Source organism: Melampsora larici-populina, assembly GCF_000204055.1.
Source record: "Melampsora larici-populina 98AG31 unplaced genomic scaffold MELLAscaffold_4, whole genome shotgun sequence".
Taxonomy (NCBI): Eukaryota; Fungi; Basidiomycota; class Pucciniomycetes; order Pucciniales; family Melampsoraceae; genus Melampsora; species Melampsora laricis-populina.
In genome coordinates, this window is record NW_006768768.1 from 2,552,882 (window position 1) to 2,573,308 (window position 20,427).

The window sequence follows — 20,427 nt, forward strand, 5'->3', positions numbered from 1 at the left end:
ACTCCCTTAATTGGCAACAGCTTGCAATGAGAAAATGAACTCACTGCTCAAGGAGAATGTATGGACCAGTGTTAACTGTCATGTAAACAAAATCATGCTATTCTTCATAGAAATAATCTTGGTACCATTTGCCGTATCAACAGATCAATGTTTCACATGTGAACCTGGAATAATGAGATTAACTTTCATTGGATTCACAAAGCTGTCAGCTGGGGTGACATTTCTCTTAAACACTGTCCAACTGAAGAGATGGTTGCTGACTTACTCACAGTAGCTCTTGGCAAGCAGCAGTTCACCAAACTTAGGAGCAAATTGGGAATCAAGTGACCTCATTGGTCTTGAGGGGGTGTGTTGGAGTAAATTGTGGATTGGTCAAAACCAATGAAGGTCAGGGAGTAGTATTCAGGTTAACTTAAGCTAGTGTAGTGAGGATGGTAAGAAATGCACTGTGAACAAATTAGAATCAAACAAGTCAATTTAGAATACGTGGTCAAGAGGTTGAGTTGTTGTGTAGAAGGATTGACCGCATTGGGATTGGTGAACTAATCACGTTATGGAAACATTAGAAGAAATTACCGGATTGGGACTGGTAGTTTATTTAGAATGTGGACGTAGTGTTTCTGATTCTCAAAATTGCCATTTGTTGTTTTTACTTATAACCAAGCCTCTCCTCACATTTAGATCTTTTTCCCTCATTAAGGAAAAAGATTCTAAACGTGAGTTATTGCCAATTTCTTTTTCTCTTCTTTACTATCTTACTAAAAACTCACGTTTCTCTTCTACCTCATACATCTTCACTCTACTAGTTCTTATCTATAATCCTCCTTGTCTTTCAGGTCTGTCCGAGTTTAGAACTCGTGTCTTTTCATTGCCTCAGTGTGTCTTGTCAACACGAACTGATAAGTTCTTGTTAAACCTTTTAAAAGGTGTGTTGTATGGGGCTTATTTTCTTTTTCTCTTTTGCTGATTAAAAAAAAAGATTCTAAACTTCTTATCTATAATCCTCCTTGTCTTTCAGGTCTGTCCGAGTTTAGAACTCGTGTCTTTTCATTGCCTCAGTGTGTCTTGTCAACACGAACTGACAAGTTCTTGTTAAACCTTTTAAAAGGTTCCTGTCGTAGATCTACAGCGTCGAGCTTGTGATCCTCATTTTCTAACACGAAGACTTTGTTCGATTTATATCACTGGCCTCCGAAGTCCAACATCGCGCCGGCACCGCGTTGCGTCTCACACCAAAAAGCCCTCCAGTTCTCCCTTTCCTCAGCAAAGCTCTTGACCCCAAATTTCCAACTCACCTTCTGCAAGACTTATGGAGTATCAGCTTCCAATTGTTACCCACCACGAGGTTCGACCCTGTGGCTGCCATCCGAAAACTGGGACTTCAAAGTGATCCCAAAATAGCTGAACAATACCTACGCGCCCCGGTATCGAAATGCCTTGTATGCCCTGAAGCATTATCACCAAATTTGCACCTCCATAGCCGTCTCAATGGATACCTCTACAACACCGACGGTGTCCACCCAGTTCAGACTATCATCCTCGATTGCCCACGTGAGTCCAGTGTCTTGATTGGCATTGGTTTACGTCACGAAGCTGACTTGATACCTTCACTTTGCAGGATGCGGTGCTTCGTATAGGCCAAGTTATTACACACACACCAGGATGCGACACTATTACACCCTTGGAATGGGCCGCGACGTCGACATCCTTCACGTTCACTGCCACTACTACATCACCAACAGGTTGGCCCATATGTTACGTGTAATACAGATGCTTGCCCAGTAAGAAAGATTCCAATCGCATCATTCAGTTTCTTTGAACCGACATACATCAAGCTGATCACTCACACTTTTTTCCATTTCAATACTTCCAAGTGTTTCACACTTCAACTTGACAAACTGGTTTAATGAGGTCTACGTTGAAAACACCGACGTTCCTCTGTTTGAATTGGGTCAGGTGTTTTCCCCGGCGATGTCTGAAGTTGTGTGCCTAGACGGCCTTGAACTGCGGGATTTGCTAGCCCACCAAGATCGTTGCCAAAGTCAACTGGTGGTTCCTGCCAACGGAACGGACGACAATCGATTTGACGAGGCTATCGCCTACCATCTGGACCAATTGGATGTGGAAGGGACCAGATTCCGAGACCATTACTGTAGTAAATGTGTCCGTGTGAAATCAGGAGGGGTGGATCCTGGAACAGGCGAAGAGGTTTTCCTTGGTACGTACAACATTATATTGAGATGTTTAAAGTTAGATGGCAAAATGTTAAGAATTTCTGGCTCTAGGCATCCGCGCCGTGGTCACTGATGGACTCACCATTGGCCACTGGCGCTGCAGCGCAACCACCGAGCAGCTCGAAGAGCTCGCCAGCACGGCAGGACTCCCCGCTCCGGAAGGCCCTTGTACCAACCCCCTCATCAAAAACAACGACCGCTTCTGTGAACATCATACGTCACTTCTAGGCCAAAGATGTCATGTACAGCCGTGTAGACGTGATGCTTTACCAGAGTCCAAAACATGTGGCCAAAACGCCCACATCGAAGCATGGGCGAAATTTACGAACCGTGTGAAATCGAATTTCTCACTAACGGCGATCCTCAATCGCCCCGGTTCAAATTTGCCCTCCGATCCGACTGTCCACCTCGACAGCGAGACAGGCGAGTTCATTGATCTCGAGGGTTTGCGGCAAGCCGATGAATCAAACCGCGCACATGAAGCCGCTCGCAAAGGTGGGGAATCGCAAGCAGCTGGGAAAACAGTAATGTCCAGATGCCGGACACATAATGATCAACTCGTGGTTGGATGTTGCGGGATCATCTTGGCGCGGAAGACCTTCTATCACGCTGAATCAGTCAGCGCGGTCAAGGTGAGATTTTAGTCTACGACGGGTGTTACACATGCATGCTGATTATTATCAATTACTCAATTGGTCTTGCAGCACTTTCTGGAGGATTTGTTTCCACAAGGGATGCCCGAAGTTGTCTTTTATGACAATGCTTGCCGACTAACTGAGCACATTTATCATGGAAGAGATACGGATGCGACTTGCTTCCAAGGTACAGTAATACCTGTAGATCCATTCCACCACCGATCTCATGCCGAAAGCGACGACTTTTGCAAGCGCTTCACCAACCCAAAACTGTTTCCCGATATACAAGAAGATGGAAAGTGGATATTCAATGCTTCAGCTGCCGAACTAACTAATATTTGGTACGGTGGTTTCGCCTCGATGTGCCGAAATATGCATTCAATAAGGTATAATTTCTTCTTGGAAGAAATGGTCAACTTGCGCAATATATGGCTCACCAAGAAACTGAGCAAGCGCGCTGGGATGGAGTTCCTGGGGAATGGTTGGGTGTAGTGCTACCCAAACATTTGTACTGTAGATCCATCGCCCAACAGAAACATGTATGACTGGCAATCGTAATATCATGATCGATCACGTAAGATTTACATTCAAATCATACGACTCATGTGTCTCAATTGCATGCAAAGATCCAATCGTTCAAACAGGAGCATGAGTCTACTGTCTGTGTTGAACATAATCTTAAGATAGATAGCATAAGTACATGATGAAAAGTTGAGATGCCTAAATTCATTTGAAAAGTTGAGAAGCTAAAGTCATTTGGGCATCTCCCTTGCTCAATACTAGCTGAACACTCACTCACACTCAGCGGGACACTCATCACTTCTGTTCATCTGTTCGTCTGTTCACAAGTTTGTGCGCAAGTGAAACACACGTGATGTTATAACCTTTGCAACTGCTGACTTAAACGAGTGTAAAGTGATGGGTAGGTATCACAAGGTCAAGATCTATCATGCAACACATTGCGAATCTTAACTCACATCACGTAATGATGTAGCACCTGGTGACAAAAAGAGTTGTACCCGTTTAAATATACGTCAGTCACCAAATCAAAATCCAATCATAAACAACTGTCAACTTACTTGAACAATGAAACGCTTTGAGTGTTTGTCTTTGTTCACAATGTTTCCTTGCAACCACATGAGGGAACCTACTTGAATTTCATCAAGCTCTGGTAAATCGGGAGTAAAATGACCAAAGCGGTAAGTGATCACAAAATCAAGTTTCCTTTGGGTCTGTGTGAGCGACAACAAAATGATCAGTAAATAAAAAGAAGACTAGATATACTATCAGTACTCACTTCGGGGTCGTAGTACTCATGTTCAGCCTGGACTGTGAGATTCCATTCACCTCCTGCATTGGTGATGTTATCCATCACAGCTTCAAGCACCTTGCCCACGCCACTGATTGAGGCTTTCCCAGCTAGTTCTTTGGGATCAGGGGTGTGGTTGCTGAGCTTACTCTCGGTCAGTGGACTGTGCTTCATCAAAGCTCGTCCGGTGTCTGGATCTTGACCGAATGGCCCAGTAAGGAGGTAGGTGGAACCACGGTTGAGCAAATCGTACTCTAATGCAAACCCAAGGGTATGGAGCGGCTCGCTGACAACGTTTTCCCCGACGAGTTTCAAAGCGAGGTCGGATTCAGTGGCATGCCACGCAATGGCACCTGGAAACAAGCGAGTGGCCTACAAGGATAGGAGAAGTCATTAAAGTGAGTCAAATTGGCACTACTTTGACGAGATGAGAGACCGACCTCGCTGGTGGCAGTGACGACCACGCTCAAAATTGTCGTAAGATTTTTAGGCATGCTGACGTGCGATGAAGGAATGTTAGCATGTTAACGCCCAAACGCTATCCTATATATAGCTATTTGGCGCCCACCATCTAATATCGTATCTGTAATATCGTATCTGTGCCAAGTGACCTTGATTCCACTCTGGTTCAAGACCACGTACAACATTGCAAACGTACTTGGATATCAAGGGTCTGAGTATCCTGGTATATAACCTTGCTGAGATACCAGTCAGCGATGAATGAAGGGTCAGCGCAGGTTGCGCCGGGGGGCTTTGATGGATGTGAAACTCAGGGTCTTCATTGCTGAGCAACATATCGTTCTTTCTTTAATGTAATTGTTTTGAGATGAAAAATCAAAAATAAAGGAACTGTCATCAAGGTAGTGTTGATGACCCGTGTGGTTCAGGCGTGGCAAAAATCAGTTAGAATCACGCTGGTATGGCGTGTATGTATTTATTGCACTGATTATATTAAATTTTTGAACGGTAGTGAATGAAATCATTGAAAGACATAATACACCACCGACGCTCGTCATCAATTGACCCTAATCAACATCTTCATTGTTCTCCTCCGGACAGGTTTTGCAAACCTCTTTGAACTCCTTCTGGTACAAAATTCGGGCTTCACCTACATTTGCAAGGGGTTTTGCGCTGTAATCAACCTTGAACCGCTGGTAGTCCACCGTTTTTATCCATAGCTTATACCGATACATAGTGGAAGACACATACTTCCACTCATCGCCAAATTCCTCCTTCCAGGCCACTGCGGGGGGTCGACTGTGAGAGTCCTTATACCACGCCAGAAGTCGTGAAACCAGAACAGAAGAGGAAGGCCAGCCTTTCTTCTTGGTCTTTTCAAGCGAGGTGGCCGTTGTGTCCAGGGAGTTTGTATCCGTGCTCATAGGTGTTGGAGTAGGGCTCGCTGCCAACTCGTCCTCCTCCGGTGACTGTAGGAATGAATGATATCAATGACGCGCCCCGGAATGCCCCTTGAAGTTCACTCACCAGGTGGTCATCTCTTTGAGCATTTCGTTTACCATTATCTGTGCCGTAGTCAAACTCCGGTAGTTCAGAGAGTTCGCGTTCGCGTTTGACCTGAGTGATATTAGGGGATTTAGCAAATTTGCTGTTGACGACAATCACATCAGGAGATTCTTCCGCCGCGCGAGGCGGTTGAGCCTCAGGAGAGCAGCTGCGGACGAGAATGGTGTCTCGAATATGGCCGCCGTTTGTCTCAATCGGGGTTGATGTGGAGGTTGACGACACTTCAAGCTGCGTACTTTGCGTGGCACCCCAATAAGCGGGTACGTCTTGCTTGCTTTTCGATTTTGGCAAACCAAGCGTTCGGGGGTCCATGTTTGCCGACCTGACAACTATCTCCTTTTTGCTGGCGGGGAATCGGTGAGGAAATGTCACCATGGTTTCGTGCTGTTTGGAGTGTTTGGGCGAGGAATTGAGACTTTGAGAGTTCGGTCTCATATCAAGTTGGAAGAGACATGGTACAAACCCAAGTGTCAATCTTTTCATCCCAGAAACAAAGGGCACGGTTCCATCCAGGGCCAAGTGCCTTGGTGCATGCTTGCATGAGGAGGGGTGATTTGTCTAGGCTGGCCTTGGGCCAGTTGGCCAAATGCGCTGAGATAACCTTAGGTTCGGATTCCTAGGTTTAAGGAGTAAGCTTGCAAGTATTCGAACACCTTGGAACATATGACTCACGTTGAGCCAAAGGTAAATCACGACGACTTGTGCTTCGTCGTACTGGTTTGCTATACCCCGTTGAACCGCTTCATATCGTTCAGCTCGGTTAATTTGGATTTTTGAGACAACTGAACTGTCCAGACGTCGTCCAAGTGAGTTGGCAGATTGGGCCCACTGGTGTGGCCGTGGTAGACGCGGCTGTGCTGGCGCTGGAGTAGGGTCAGTAGACGTGCTCGGTTGTGGTTCCACGGGAGGCAGCAACTGATTAGAGTTGGTGGCTACAGCTTGGCGAGGAACTGGAGGGCCAGGTCGAACGTGTTTGGGGCATGGGCCCAGACCGTATTCAAGGCAGCACTAGGAAACACACATACGATCAAGCAACGGAAGAAAGCAGTAAATGAATAAGACGATCAACAAATACACAGTGAGCAACATCGTCAATGCAACTATACAACACTGAGACCATACTAACCGCTTGACAGTATTGATATGGGCAACCCTTGTTCCCATTGGTCCGGTGGGTACGTGCCGCTGGCCCACGGGAAGGTCGCAGACAGGGGTGAGAGCCTCTCTGAGTTCGGTGTGGGCCTGCAAGTGAGTTGAGCTGATTGAACGGAGTGAACTCAGATTGGCGACCTAAAAATGGATGTGCTTCAATCGCATTCCTTTTGACCGGTGGATTGTTTGATTCTTTGGTTGGTTTTGGTGGAAGAATCACCCCTGCAGGCGACATTCGGGGTCCCCAATCGGCTGTAGAAGAGACGATTGGGCGAGAAGCACCAGCGTGGATCAGCGCACGTTCGTGGTTGAGCTGATCACATTGCCAGGTTCGCCAATTGTGTTCGTTCCTTGGACGTCGTGGGCACTTGACCGAATAGTGAAAACACAGTTATGGTTAGTGTGAGATCGATCGCGAACTCGATCAATCCAATTTTGTTAAGACTGGTGACTTACATGGATCCGCCATGCGTCTTCAAGTGCCGCATGGTAACGGAGGGGGGTTTGGCATTCTGGACACAGAATGCCAACTAGGGCTCCAACCTTTGGCTCTGGCAGGAATCCTTCGGTAATGAACTGGTATCGTTCGTGGATTAGAGTGGCGACTACCATTCTGATTGCCGAGTTTCTGATTGCCGAGTTCTTTTTGACGAGGTCCAGATGGGTGGTCGAGAGTTGCCCATTGTTTCGTGAACATGATATCTGTGATTGTGAAAAGATTTGTGTTGTCCGCTTTGGTCCTGGTGAAACACTATGCTGTTGAGGTCGTTATTGAGTTCGTCCATCTTGGGTGTATGAAACAGAGAGATACGAGGGAGATATGGGTAGTCTGAAAGGTTGTGACAGGCTGGCAATATGACTGGTCAAAACATAACAAAGGGTTTTTGACGCATATTACAGGACGTGTAATATGCTACTATGTATGCTGATAGTGGGGGTGCTGTATTCTCAGAGTCTCAGAATTTTCTCATTCTCAGATTCTCAGGACAGAAACCCGGATCCTCTGGTGCTCCCACTATCGAAGATTGGATTAGTTCTCGGACCGGGTGAAGCGACGAGCGCTGACCTTTAGCTTTAACAGGTTAGTAACCTTTGCAATACTATCGAAGATTGGATTAGTTCTCGGACCGGGTGAAGCGACGAGCGCTGACCTTTAGCTTTAACACAGGGGAGGTTCATCAAATCCCTCTAAACGTGCGAAGCGGTTTGAACAACCTCTTGACTCGCCTTTGCACCAAAACCAGCGGAACAACATCCTTTCAAATACTATTGACTTCAAACCATCAACAAATTCACAGCTCTCGCGTAGGTCACATCATATTACGGAATGACAAGGCACGGCATGGTCTCACTAATGCATGGGACTCTTATGAGTTTAGTCGGCTCTGTTCGGCAAAAAGTGAGACAGAGAAGGGCGAGTATGCAGGCAGCTAACATAGTGGAAACACTTCTACCTCAAGGTTTGCAAAATTGACTGTAACACTGTCAACTGCGCAACAAAAATAAAAACCAAGAGTGACACTGAAATTGAAAAAGCAGCAGAAGATCTCTCTGTGATACGAACAGCTTGTTGGGGAACCCTATAGCGTTCACACATCTACATCGAAATAGACACAAGAAGGTCCTCATCGCTGGAGTCTAAGAGGTTTGATGTAAAAGTTAAGATCAAAATATAGATCCTATAGAGTCAGGGATGATTCGCTTTTCTTGCTAGATTACTGGAAACACTGGTAGCCTGATACTCAATATAACATTTATCAAGTACGTCAATCAAAACCCATCAAAATGTGTGGGACTATGAAGCAAAAGGCATTGTCGCCTGCCGATCGTGAAACAGAGGCAGAGTTTGACATTATGCGCGGATTTTGAAAATGAAGCGCTACCAATATACGAGGTTTGTCAATTCTCGGAATTGCCTGCATCTCCGGTCCTCGTCCTCCAGAGTGTTTAGACCAAATTGAAACATCTGCTTTCTCTAGCCTTTAGATCGAGCCTAGACTATATAAAACAAGCAAGCATGGTGATATCTCTAGAGTATCTCCCTCAGTGTGGTTTTCTTACAATTAATAGCCTTATATTCTAATTTTTCTATCATGATACGTTTCTTTTGGGTTATTCTTCTACATCACTGTATCATCACGACATGCGTCGATCCTACGTTGGGCGGCGATCTCCTCTCAGGAAAAACACCAACCGAGCTTGGTGACCAAAATCTGAACCATGAGCTTTCTACACCAAATCATCTCGATATGTTCCCGGAAATCGAAACTTCTCTCGATGGATTCAAAGTAGAGTCTGCGGGTGGTTCGAGAAGTGGAACGGAATCTGGGGAACTCCCGTCGGCGACATCGGATGAGATCCGCGATACCCAAACGTCCGCTTCTGATAACCTCGAGGGAAGCCAGCGTGGAAATTCAGGGACGGATTCCGATGAGTTCAAAGGGAAAGTGTCCCAGCCGTACGGAAGGGATGGTGTGCTCGATCCCTCGTCTTTCAAAAAATATCCTCAAGGACATATAACTCGGAAACAAGATGGCTTGAGGCGCTCACGTCGAAGGCCTCTCCCATATCCATATGCACACCCCAGTAAAGGCCCACTGCCCGCGAGCCCGAACGGACATATTTATCATCCTTCGACTACACTACTCCCGCAGCCTGACGGTTGGATTCCTTTCTTCTCAAATTATCACGATGCAGCAACCTGGTTCAGTCATGGTTTGGGCTATGGAAATTTCCATACCTTTCCGATTGGGACGCTCTGGGAGCCCTCAAGACATTTGCCTGAAAGCTCTCTCAGTGCTCATGAAATGCACCCAGATATCATTCCACAAACAACATACCCACAAGTTCAACCATACAATGTCCACGGGCGATCTGATCATGCTACAGTATCATCAAACTGGGCTCAGCGGAGTCTCCATGCCCCACCCTTGTAAGACCTTCCAAACCTATAGAGCCTTTGAATTGTGCTGATCAACTTTTCACCTCATGGACACAAGCGTCAGCGTTAAACAAGACAAGTCACAAGCCAAAGGCATTGTAACAGCGCACGAGGTTCAAGTGAAAGAGGAAGAGCCTCCCAAGGAAGTCGAACCAACGGAGTGAGTTCAATCAGAGTCAAGGTATGCTATGATGCCTGACGACATAACTTTCAGTACGAAGGGAAAACCACCAGTGGACGCGTCGTCCAGCTCAAAAGAAAAATATGCGCACATTTTGAATTCAGGCGCCACGGCTGAAAACTTCATGCCACAGTCGAGCCAGGAATCGTTACATCCACATGATGATGAGCATCCCAAAATCACAGGTTCCGATGTCGTAGATCCACACAAATCTACTGGAGAAAGCCCTAGAAATACAGGTGCTAGGTAAATCATTCCATCTAAAGATGATATCTGGAAGACATATCTGATATTTTCTGGACCAGTTTCGCTCCTATGACCGATCTCAATCCAGCAGTAAAGCCGAGTTTCAAAGATCAAGAACTTGAGAAGCATGCAACAGAGACAGTTCCGTTACCCGTTCAGCAGAGCTCGTCAGTAGCTCTTCGCTTTGAAGTGACATTGTCTATATTCTGATCTTCTTATCTCGTCCCATCCCATCCATGCAAAAAAACGAGCCAGAGATCCGATTTCCCAAAAGGCTAGTTATAAAAGCATAGCATGGGCAGGCATGAAATCGAAGTCTGAATCGGACTTCAAATCAGGAACAAGTGTAGGCGACACCTCACGAATAGAATCACAAAAGTCTGATCAAATTTTGGAAGGGGATCAATCCTCTGATAGACGTAATCATGCGCAGGTCAAAGCGGTTCAGAAACATATTTCGGATCAAATAGGAAATTCCAGAATCAATATCCTAAAGGGTGCAAAGGAGCAAAAGATTCTACGTTCCAATCCTGTTTTTCCCGATGAGGGATCCAAGTGTGTTACTTTCCTCTGGCTATGAAAGCGGAAAACTGTTAGCCAAAATTCGACTGACATTTGCCTGGTTCCTCTGATGCTTTCGCGTTTATTAGAATTGATCCGCTTTCGGAACCAGACAGTCTCGTCCAAAATGCGAAAAAAACGATCTCAAGCGAATGGATAAGAGTCCAGAAGAAGAAGAATAGAGGAGCACAGAAAACTTCAATGAAATCCAATGCTTTGTGGGATACGCTTCCATCTCAGGGTCAGGACACATCAGAGGAATTGATGACTCAGGACAGACAGCTATCCACGGATGACAAAGAGTCCGCTGCGTCGGAGGACAATGTGATCGAGCCTCTGAAAAGCCAAGCAACTTCAGAAGTGCACGAGGCAAAGATTCCACAATCGAACACCGTAGAGATGCATGGGTCCGAATCCGCCAAAACCTTTTTCGAAGATTCTACGCCGGTCGACTTGCACGAAGGCTTCTCCGGAGAGTCTTCCCCTGCGAAAGACAGAACCGATATACTCGCGACCTATGAGGCTCAGAAATCAGCACGCTCCAAAAGGAAAAAGAAGACAAAGAAGACAAAAGCTGTGACTTCTATCAGTACGGCTGAGCCCGAAAAGGAGATTGAGATCTCAGCGCGCCAGAATGATCTTCCGACGTCAGAAAACTCTATCAGAGGCGAAAGTTCTGTAACCCCCTTAAAGTCGATAATCTCCAAGGTCCTTCGATATGATGATGTTGAACATATCGTGCAGATACGCATGACCAAAGAGGACTTTCAGAGAATACGTTTGGCACAGGATGACTTGGTGTCATCAGGCAGGTTCCCAGAAGTCTTCGGCGAGAAATGGAGGGAATCGATTAATGATTTAGGCCAAGATCAAAGAAATCCCGTTGAAGTATTCAGAAGGATGAGCTCTCTAAGAGCTCAATACTCACAGAAGGCGATCTTGATGCACTGGGGCCTCTACAAATCTAAACTTAGTCCACGAGCACAAGAAGCTTGTCAGCTCTTGAAAGTGGATCAAGAATGGCCAACGTTTTATAACGTCGATTCCAAATATCTTGTAACTTCCAGGGCGAAATTAGAAGCCCTTGATTTACGCGAAGCACAAGATCTTCGTGAATTGTTCTTTGATAGAAATCGCGATTCACGAATATCGACTCTCTATTTGATGGCCACAATGCAACCTCACGAGAAGGTTTTCACGGAATCAGAATTTGTATCATTGTCAGAAAATGGTGGATCAATTCCTGTACTACTACAAATTTGCAATCTTCTCGAATTATCAATTCCGGAAGTCATTTGGAAAACATTCACAAAAAAACAAGTTTTGGAAAAGCTGAACGGGATGAAGAACATCATGGTGGGAATCTTTCAAATGGAAAAGAATCTAGAATTTAACGTGGATGATTTTGTCTGGGTCGCATCAAATACTCGAGCATTCATTCTGAAGTCACGGATCTCCGCCACTTTCGAAAGAAGATTGAAATATTTGGCTAAATTGGCTGATAAACACTTACCACCTATACCGGCAGAACAATGGATGCCTGAGGAAACCCATCTCAATTGGGATGATCAAAAGATGGGACAAGGAGAAGCATTGATCGCTGCTCACTTTAGCTTGGATTTGAAGAACCTGGCCGTCTTGAAGCGTTTGATCACACATCAGAAGAAACCGTCACCTCCAGGGGTGGGACACGTGATAATTTGGCCAGGGAAGGCTGAAGATAGAATGAAGCAACAGATCACTGAATTTTACAAATTCCACGGTATAAATTTGTTGAGTAACTAAAAGCTCATGCATGCCACATGCAGATGTACGCGTTGATTGGATAGTTATGTACACTTTTTTCGCGTCGATAAACAAGGAGGAGGGCCTTATATGATTGATTCTTTTGTTGTATCTCATTGCGTGTCTTGTTTCGGCGTTACCCAAATAGATGAGTCTTTACATTGATTATTTGGTTGTATGAGGTAGAAGAAAACGCGAGTTTAAAGAGATACAAAACTTACTTGAAGGCTTAAAGTTTCTAACCGATTTGTATTCGGGTTGAAATGATGTCCTCGGGGGTGGGTCAGGAGCTCAGAAAAGATATCAATTCTTACTGATTAACTTAGTGCGGATGGATTGAAAAGTAACATTGTTGAAAGATATAAAAACACACAAACCCTCAGACAACGAGATTAGTGTTATACAAGGTAAAAGTTTTGAAACATCTGAGCTTTGAAGATATCAATTGATAGAGGAAAGGGTTAGTAATGTGTTTAAAGTCGAATCTCTGTCAATCGGATTGCTTCCATTACTTCATGTTGGATGTTGGTAACCTTTTGAGTTTCCAAATTCAAGCGTGACCTCAAATCATGATTTTCAACCTTGAGTTCTTTGACCATAGATGTCAACCTGAGAATCTATAGAGATTTCATTGGGATGATTCAGTTCAGATGCAGTTGAGTGTATTTTGTCTGAACTCTCACTTACCTCAGTTTCTACTCCCCCTTTGCATGCCATTGCTCCGTCTGCTCCTACCACAATGTCTTTCGAGATAGGGTCTCTGTCATCCCGAAAACTGAACCTGAACTGAGGATCAGGTTCGACGATAACCTAAAAAATACAATACCCAATAAGAGGCTCCCATCAGTGTAATCCAAATTAGATAGATAGGCCCATGAAACAGGGAAAAAGTAAAAAAAAAGCATACAGGTTGAATGATCTCATACTTGTGCACAACCGTCGTTTCTTTCTCAATGTCAGGCAAGACGACCGTCGAAGTAGGTGGGCAATGATGTTCAGCGAGTTCAGAGTCTTGAAATTTCGAAAGATGATGACGAATCATGTCGTCAATTTGAGCATGATCCAGTGTAACGACCTGTGTGGGATCCTCAGCGCTCTACAATTCCCTGCATCAACTTACTGCATATATTGAAAGTAGGATTGGATAATGAGAAAATCTCTTAACTAGAGCTCCTAATCGGTACGTGTTAGATTCGTGTCGAAACCCCACAGATTGGGTGATAGGCTATGTGCAAACAAAAATTATCAGAATTAAAGTCGAATCAAATGATGAGATGAATTCCTTTCATTCACTCACTTGAACATGGTGTCGAATATGAGTGATATGTCTTTCTCGAATCTTGACCTTTTGAATTTCTTCAACTACATGATGATGGACTTTTTCTCGGATCACAGCTAAATCCAAAAGCGACGAAAATATGAGTCATCTAATGTTCTTCACTTCGCGTCACCCATCGAATCACTCACGTTTCAGGGTTTGAAAGTCTTCCTGCGCAATTGTTGCGCCTTCAATCCTCAAGTTACCATCCCTATCATACTCTAGACGAGCGCTGATATCACGCTTGACTTCAGCAGTCTTTTCACTGTCCTCACCATTTTTGCCACTCGAGTCAAGATTCCCGGGCCCACCGTTCAGTCCAGCGAATATGTGCGGTGGTGATTCGGGGATCGGTACGGCTTCTTCCTTTGGCGTAGCCTCAGTGGGAGAAGCTGGGGAAACGCTAGCTACCTCGTCAGCCTCAGCCTCAGTCGAGATCTCGATAGGCTCTTCAGATTCTTTGATAGACTTAAGCGACGTGATATCTGATACTTGATTGTCTTTCTGACTCGGACTAGGAGAAGTATCATTGATTGAGATCGCTTCAGTCTTCGCTCTTGTATCCGGTTTGTGTAGTCGATTCGGATGATGAGAAGCTTCGGAGGCTTTGGGGTCGGCCAATGAGAAACGCCTTTTGAAATTACTGAAAGCTGATTTCATAGTTCCAGTTCGGTTTGAATCTTTCTGGTTGTGTCTCAATGGTATTTTTTCTTTGTAGATGAGATTCGAAGGTGAAATCATTCAGGTTTGAAAGGTGAGGAGGTATAAGTTGAATTGATTGTGATGTTCACCACTTTTGTCATATTGGATTTGCATAATCGATTATCGTTCGCGCTAGATGTGAAGCAGAGATGAAAAATTTCCTTTATCAGTTCCTTTCGTTTTCTATTATTGAGTCAATAACAAGCATCGACCTTTTCCGGTCAACACAATTTGACTCACGATTCCATTTGTCTTCTCCGGAGCTCTGTTTAGGAAAAATTACCTGTCGTCAATCGCCTCTTGTTTCATCTCGCTTTTGTTCGATTCCATTTACCATATTTGGCAGAGTCGAATTTATTCCACTGTAGCATTTTTAAGCAAACGAGTTCCAACTTGATGTGTTGGTGTGTACAAATCCGAGGATGTTCATGAACAATCTACAACCCTTGATCAATTTACAAAACCATCGGCTTAAGGTATCGCTTGCACACTTTCGATCATGGCCCAATCAGGCATCAACTATCATACATTTTGTATCAATGCTCAGCCTCCGCTACTACAGCTAATTATAACAAACGGCTCACAAGCTCTGAGGCATTATATGCAAAGCGTCAGAGTTTGTTATGAAAACAGTCGTCGATATTCAACGTACGGCTTCTAGTTCAAGGACTATGGTAGACACGTAAGGAGGTAGACATCAAGGTACATTATCAGTACATCATTGGATGCCACTTCAACTCACGCATGATACGGTATGTACTTTACACTTCGGAATCAAAGAATTGAATGCTTGAAAGGCCGAACAATGGTGTCTCTGTCTAGGTCAATCAGCCAGTAAATCCTCCAATTCACTCGTCTCCTTTCCATTCTTTTCCATCATTTCTTTCAAGATATCAAGTCCTCCTACAAGTTCTCCGTTGATGATCAATTGAGGGAACGTAGGCCAAGAATTGAGCTTCTTCATCCCTATTTGAAAAGCCATAATCAGTAAAGGAGTTTGATGTGTTGAGCTGATTGTGCGAATCTAACCTTGTCTGATGCTGTCATCTGTCAAGATATCAAAGGTTGTAAACTCAATGTTTAAATCTTTCAAGATCTTAACAGTCTGCTGTGAAAAGCCACAGCGAGGAACTTGTGGGTCACCCTGGAGAAGATGAATGTTGAGCTGTTTGGACTGATGTTTGAATGATATTTGTATACTAACCTTCATGAAGAGTACAACTTTTGACTGTTGCATCAGCTTCCGACATCTCGCAAAGACCTCTTCCTCACTTTCTTCACCATTTGCAGATTTATTCTCGTGAGATCTATGGTAAAAGGTTCGCTGATTAGTAATATCACCCCAAGCGTCTATGTAGGGTGAAAGGGACTAAATTCTTTACCTTGAAGCGGTAGAGGCCATTGGTGGTTCGGGTGCTTGAGTGGTATTACTGATAGGTTCATATCTCCCATTAGTAGAATTTGAAGATCGATTAGAGTCAAGTTCCAAAAACTTCTCCACATCGGCTTCTAATCGATCTACTTGAGCTCCCACGATCTTTGTCAAAAGTTTATGCCCTCTGAGTACGATGAAACAAGGTACTGAGGAAACATCGAATGATTCGGATACTTCTGGTAAAGTCTCGGCTTCGATCTTGATCGATAAGGAGTGAAGAGGTTAACTTGAATCAATCCCGTGATCACATTCCATCGATTGAAGACCAAGGAATATGGCGAACTTCTAGGAATATGGCAGCGTTCCATTTAGCTGCTAGAGATCTAGAATCCAAAGAAATCATCTGAGCTACATCATTCGAAAGTATTCCCGATTTGCTTTGAATGAAATATGTAATTACTCACTTGAACCTCGGATCGGCGGTTTTGCAAATCTGAGCCCATTCCGCTCGAAAATAAAGCACGCTGAGCTTCTCTAAATCGACGCTGAGAATCTCTTGAAGTTGAGCAGGACTCTCAAGTTTAAAATAGTTTGATAAGGGTGTCAAGTCGTCGTTAGTCATCTTGATTCGTTATCTGAAGAGTTCTAGAAGAAGCGTTCATAGAATTGTCCCCTAGCTCCGCAGACCGGAACCTTGGCCAATCCGTTTCCTGAAGAGTACCGTGCTTATCTGGACTCGAAAGATAGATGTACCGGCCCACGAGTATTTGCCGGGCCCGTCACATTCCGCTCAAACTTGAAGCTCCCCCCTGACATCATGAAGTTCGCGGAGTTGTAGCAGCACTGCGTTGTCTGCGCTTTGGGTGTTAATGTAACGGGATTGATCCTCAAACCAAGGTCTGCTATTCTTTGCAAATATGCGAGATAGCAAAAGGGTCTTCAAAAGATCCTCGTATGTATGTCTGTGTTGGGAAAAAAACTGCTCATGAGAGTCATCCGAAAGATTTCGTCAGCTTAAAGAACTTCACGCATCATGATTCATGCAGCATGCTATCCACCATGCTCAAGGTTGTCAATATTCAAACTATGTATACTACCGAGTTTTATCTCTCACGAAGCGCCTTCGGTCCACGACCGCAAAATCAGGTGATGACACGGCGTCACTGGCATCATACTTATACAGTCATTGGTCAAGAGTCACTCAATTCAAAAAAGCTTGTCACACCCCGCCAACCTCTGCCAACCTGCTCGAGTTCTGCGGGCAAAGTTGGTCAAGCTTTTGTGAATTTACGGTACTCAAAGCTACATAGTTACACGTATATAGTTGTCGTATATACTTTTTTTTGGCGGGGAAAATAAAACGAATATACTTTTGGACTCGTTTTCCCCGCCAAAAAAAACTATGTAGCAAAAAGTATGTACGCGTACATACTTGCTTTGAGTACCGTAATTGACTGTACTTTGACTGACCATGAAACCTCATGAAATTGAAAAACATCATCAGTCGCCTCCCATGCCATTACGTGAATGATGAAGATACAAAGTTGCTGAGAATCTACCGTATCTACTAAAACGTTGTCTTTAATTGGCTTTGATCTCGAGTTTTGAATCTCCATACAAAAAGTTGATCGAAGCACGCTCAGATTTGCAAATTAAGAAAAAGCATCCGAGTGCTTTCGTTGCACAGATAAGTAATTAAAGGGATCAAAGTGACCAATCTTTCATTCATTCGCACCTTCTGGTTCCTTAGCGTCGAGACCCTTCAGAAGAAACTTCGATCCAAGATCCTAAACTTCAATCCCTCGAAACTTTCAACATATAGGCTACAAGTGGGGAAGTTTGGTTGCCCGTACAACACGATCACATTTACTAGGTACCTCAAGAAGAAGGAGCTCGGAAATTTTCTCAGAGATTGAAGGATGCCCAAGGCTATTGAAGTTAAACGATGGTGGTCAGAACAACCTCCAACATTTGGGTACTGGGGGCCTTCGTGAGTTGCAATGATCACATCATGGGAATTTTTGAATGATCGATATAATGACATGGGGCAAGACTTCTTTAGGAGTTCGTCAATAGACTGGTGGTATGTGATTTTTGCTTATAAGAGATATGAAGGGATTCATTATTTGTGAAAATTGAATTTGACTAAGGATTTGTTTTCATTTTTGATCTTCATCGATATTGATTTTAGCGAAGAAAATTACGCCATCACATCCTATGTTGCCGAGTTTGCCAATACGCTCTCTAATCTGGTCTTTCGTCAGTCTTTTCATCTCTTTGTCCAATGAATTGATCTCAATCAACATAACTGACTGCAATCTCCTGTTTTGTTTTGAAAAAGTGTTTATTGCGGCTTAGTGAGGAACATCTTGAACTCATCAATCTTTCAAATAAATCAAACCTGAAAACTGCTCTCATTTTTCTCCTTTGGGTTTCCTCGATATCTTGATGCGAGATAAAAATAGCGGAATACAAAAGTCAAAAGATGAGAAACTTCCGTTTACATTCATCTTGTGTCATTTAGGCGTACTCTTGATAGGTTTCGGAAGTTTTGCGTAAGTACAAATCCTTCAAAATGTAAAGTAATGATTTACGCAAAAGAATCCCTGACCGAAAAACAATGCATCTTACCTTTTTCGTAGATTCCATGCCACATTAAGATACGACATGCAACTTTTAGATGAATTACCAATGACTTATTCTACTACACTTTTAGCCTATTTAGCTTTTAGCCGTAGTTCAAGTCAAACTTCTCCAACAAATCGGGTTTATGATCTTATTCTAAATATGCTCTTAATCCTTTACGCAGTCCTTGTGACAGTTATCTATTTAGTTTGGCCTAATCCTACCTTTCATCATACATCTTTTGCGGTTTTGATCTTGTGAGACTTTAGAATTCAATTTTCTGGTGTCTAGTCTAGAATTTTGGTGGTTGACTCTTTCATTTTCTCAAATATTCAAAAATTAACAGGTCAACTAATGCCAAGGTTGCTTACTGGATTCGAACATTGCCAACTAATACTGCGATTGAAAGGAGACATAAACAAGATATCAAAAGATGTGAATTTACAGGTTTCTGGGTTTTCTTATTTTCATTTGGGATTTGGAATATAGATAATCTGTTGGTATTTTTTAAGATAACTCAAAAATCTGGGTTTATACTAATTCTAATTATATACTTTTTTTGGGTGTCTTTTAGATTCTGTGATCAATTAACAAGATGGAAAAAAGGTTTAGGGTTTCCCAATTCTATCATTCTTGAATTGCATGCTTGGTGGCATTTAGGTACAGGTATTGGAACTTATCTTGTAAGTCAATACGATGAGATTCCTTTTCCAAATAAATCAAAAGATCTGATGAGATTCATGGCTATTTCAAAGATGATTCTGGGAGTTCAATTGTTATCACTAAATGATCAATTTGGTTTGGACACTTATCACATGAAATGGGTTTACAATGGTTATTGGCCTTATATTGCAAGAAAAGAAAATCACATCTCCAAAGGAAAGAAATCCTAGACATTTTTCTACAGAGGGAGTTGTTATTGCAGTTGCTTACATAGCTTGGTATCGTCATATATAATCTGAACTGTATTTTAATGTTTTTGTTATCTTACATCCATTCTTGCAAACCTTCTTTGCCTAGCACAAAGTTGAGCGTTCATAACCTCATGTTTCACATGACAATACTTCAAAGTTGTAGGCAAAATCCTGTAATGTTTTGGGAATCTCAAAAATCATTGCTTGTGTTCCCAAAAGCCTGCCCTGGCAGTACGCTGAACTACATTACCTGGAAGCAATGATAGATACAGGTGTGGATAGGTTCAGGTCACAAGAAGCCTGTATACTGAGTGATGGAGAGAGAGACACAGAGATTTCATCTCCCATCCCACTCTGCCACCTCAAACTCCCCCTGTCCTGCATGTTGAAGATCATACAAGTCTTCTCTTATGGATCTCAAGTTTTAAAAGGCCACCCATCACCCAGGGTTGAAAAGTCTTTCTTCTCAGGTGCTGTCCTTGTCCAAAGGGTAAAATAAAGAGAGTTGGCTGGAACCATCCCTCATACATTACGGCTAACACCTAACACCTGATGGGAAGAGTTGGTAGTAACTATATGTGGTAGGAATGTCTTAAGAAGACAAGGACAATATATCCTCAGGATATATGTTTCCTACACACAGAGAGGTAAGCACTTTGGTGCACTCAACTTGTAACATGCCTTACAAGGAATGGATAGATGTTATGGTACAGTGTCTGGGATTCTTGGCAATGGAAGTGAGGTCTGATGATATTGTATCTTCCTATTAGTACAAAGTTTTATTTTAGATTTGTGACAGGTGTATAAAAGATCTTTCACGGGTTCACCACCACTGTGCTCATAACAATGGACCTTTGCAAGTGAAATTTATGTGTGACCCCTCAATTTATTGAATCATAATTGTTAGGGGGACAAGCTTCAGAAG

The 20,427-nt window shown here is 43.5% G+C and overlaps 6 protein-coding genes across 6 annotated transcripts; 2 read left to right on the forward strand and 4 right to left on the reverse strand.

Moving 5' to 3' along the window:
- Positions 1-1,457: 1,457 nt before the first annotated feature.
- MELLADRAFT_102938 (uncharacterized protein) lies at positions 1,458-4,672 on the reverse strand (the record flags this gene model as incomplete). The annotated part of the gene is made up of 9 exons (XM_007405626.1): positions 1,458-1,564; positions 1,741-1,813; positions 1,848-1,913; positions 2,074-2,150; positions 3,307-3,380; positions 3,847-3,866; positions 3,949-4,101; positions 4,167-4,550; positions 4,619-4,672. 9 exons carry the CDS (start codon positions 4,670-4,672, stop codon positions 1,458-1,460), a joined length of 1,008 nt encoding a protein of 335 aa, XP_007405688.1.
- A 531-nt stretch (positions 4,673-5,203) lies between these two features.
- On the reverse strand, positions 5,204-7,466 carry MELLADRAFT_92491 (uncharacterized protein; the record flags this gene model as incomplete). The annotated part of the gene is made up of 6 exons (XM_007405625.1): positions 5,204-5,605; positions 5,664-6,086; positions 6,166-6,303; positions 6,375-6,710; positions 6,772-7,221; positions 7,311-7,466. The coding sequence occupies 6 exons, from the start codon at positions 7,464-7,466 to the stop codon at positions 5,204-5,206; spliced, it is 1,905 nt and encodes a 634-aa protein (XP_007405687.1).
- Positions 7,467-8,947: 1,481 nt separating this feature from the next.
- Positions 8,948-12,568, forward strand: MELLADRAFT_102940 (uncharacterized protein; the record flags this gene model as incomplete). The annotated part of the gene is made up of 6 exons (XM_007405592.1): positions 8,948-9,786; positions 9,854-9,955; positions 10,010-10,222; positions 10,282-10,389; positions 10,478-10,777; positions 10,873-12,568. 6 exons carry the CDS (start codon positions 8,948-8,950, stop codon positions 12,566-12,568), a joined length of 3,258 nt encoding a protein of 1,085 aa, XP_007405654.1.
- A 473-nt stretch (positions 12,569-13,041) lies between these two features.
- MELLADRAFT_92493 (uncharacterized protein) lies at positions 13,042-14,627 on the reverse strand (the record flags this gene model as incomplete). The annotated part of the gene is made up of 6 exons (XM_007405624.1): positions 13,042-13,185; positions 13,256-13,378; positions 13,476-13,664; positions 13,734-13,793; positions 13,866-13,963; positions 14,036-14,627. The coding sequence occupies 6 exons, from the start codon at positions 14,625-14,627 to the stop codon at positions 13,042-13,044; spliced, it is 1,206 nt and encodes a 401-aa protein (XP_007405686.1).
- A 638-nt stretch (positions 14,628-15,265) lies between these two features.
- MELLADRAFT_46976 (uncharacterized protein) lies at positions 15,266-16,585 on the reverse strand (the record flags this gene model as incomplete). The annotated part of the gene is made up of 6 exons (XM_007405623.1): positions 15,266-15,554; positions 15,618-15,732; positions 15,793-15,895; positions 15,971-16,221; positions 16,307-16,346; positions 16,428-16,585. 6 exons carry the CDS (start codon positions 16,583-16,585, stop codon positions 15,412-15,414), a joined length of 810 nt encoding a protein of 269 aa, XP_007405685.1.
- A 1,126-nt stretch (positions 16,586-17,711) lies between these two features.
- On the forward strand, positions 17,712-19,655 carry MELLADRAFT_70933 (uncharacterized protein; the record flags this gene model as incomplete). The annotated part of the gene is made up of 9 exons (XM_007405593.1): positions 17,712-17,953; positions 18,026-18,046; positions 18,155-18,222; positions 18,305-18,320; positions 18,429-18,518; positions 18,606-18,845; positions 18,935-19,084; positions 19,163-19,271; positions 19,344-19,655. 9 exons carry the CDS (start codon positions 17,883-17,885, stop codon positions 19,479-19,481), a joined length of 903 nt encoding a protein of 300 aa, XP_007405655.1.
- Between the last annotated feature and the right edge of the window lie 772 nt (positions 19,656-20,427).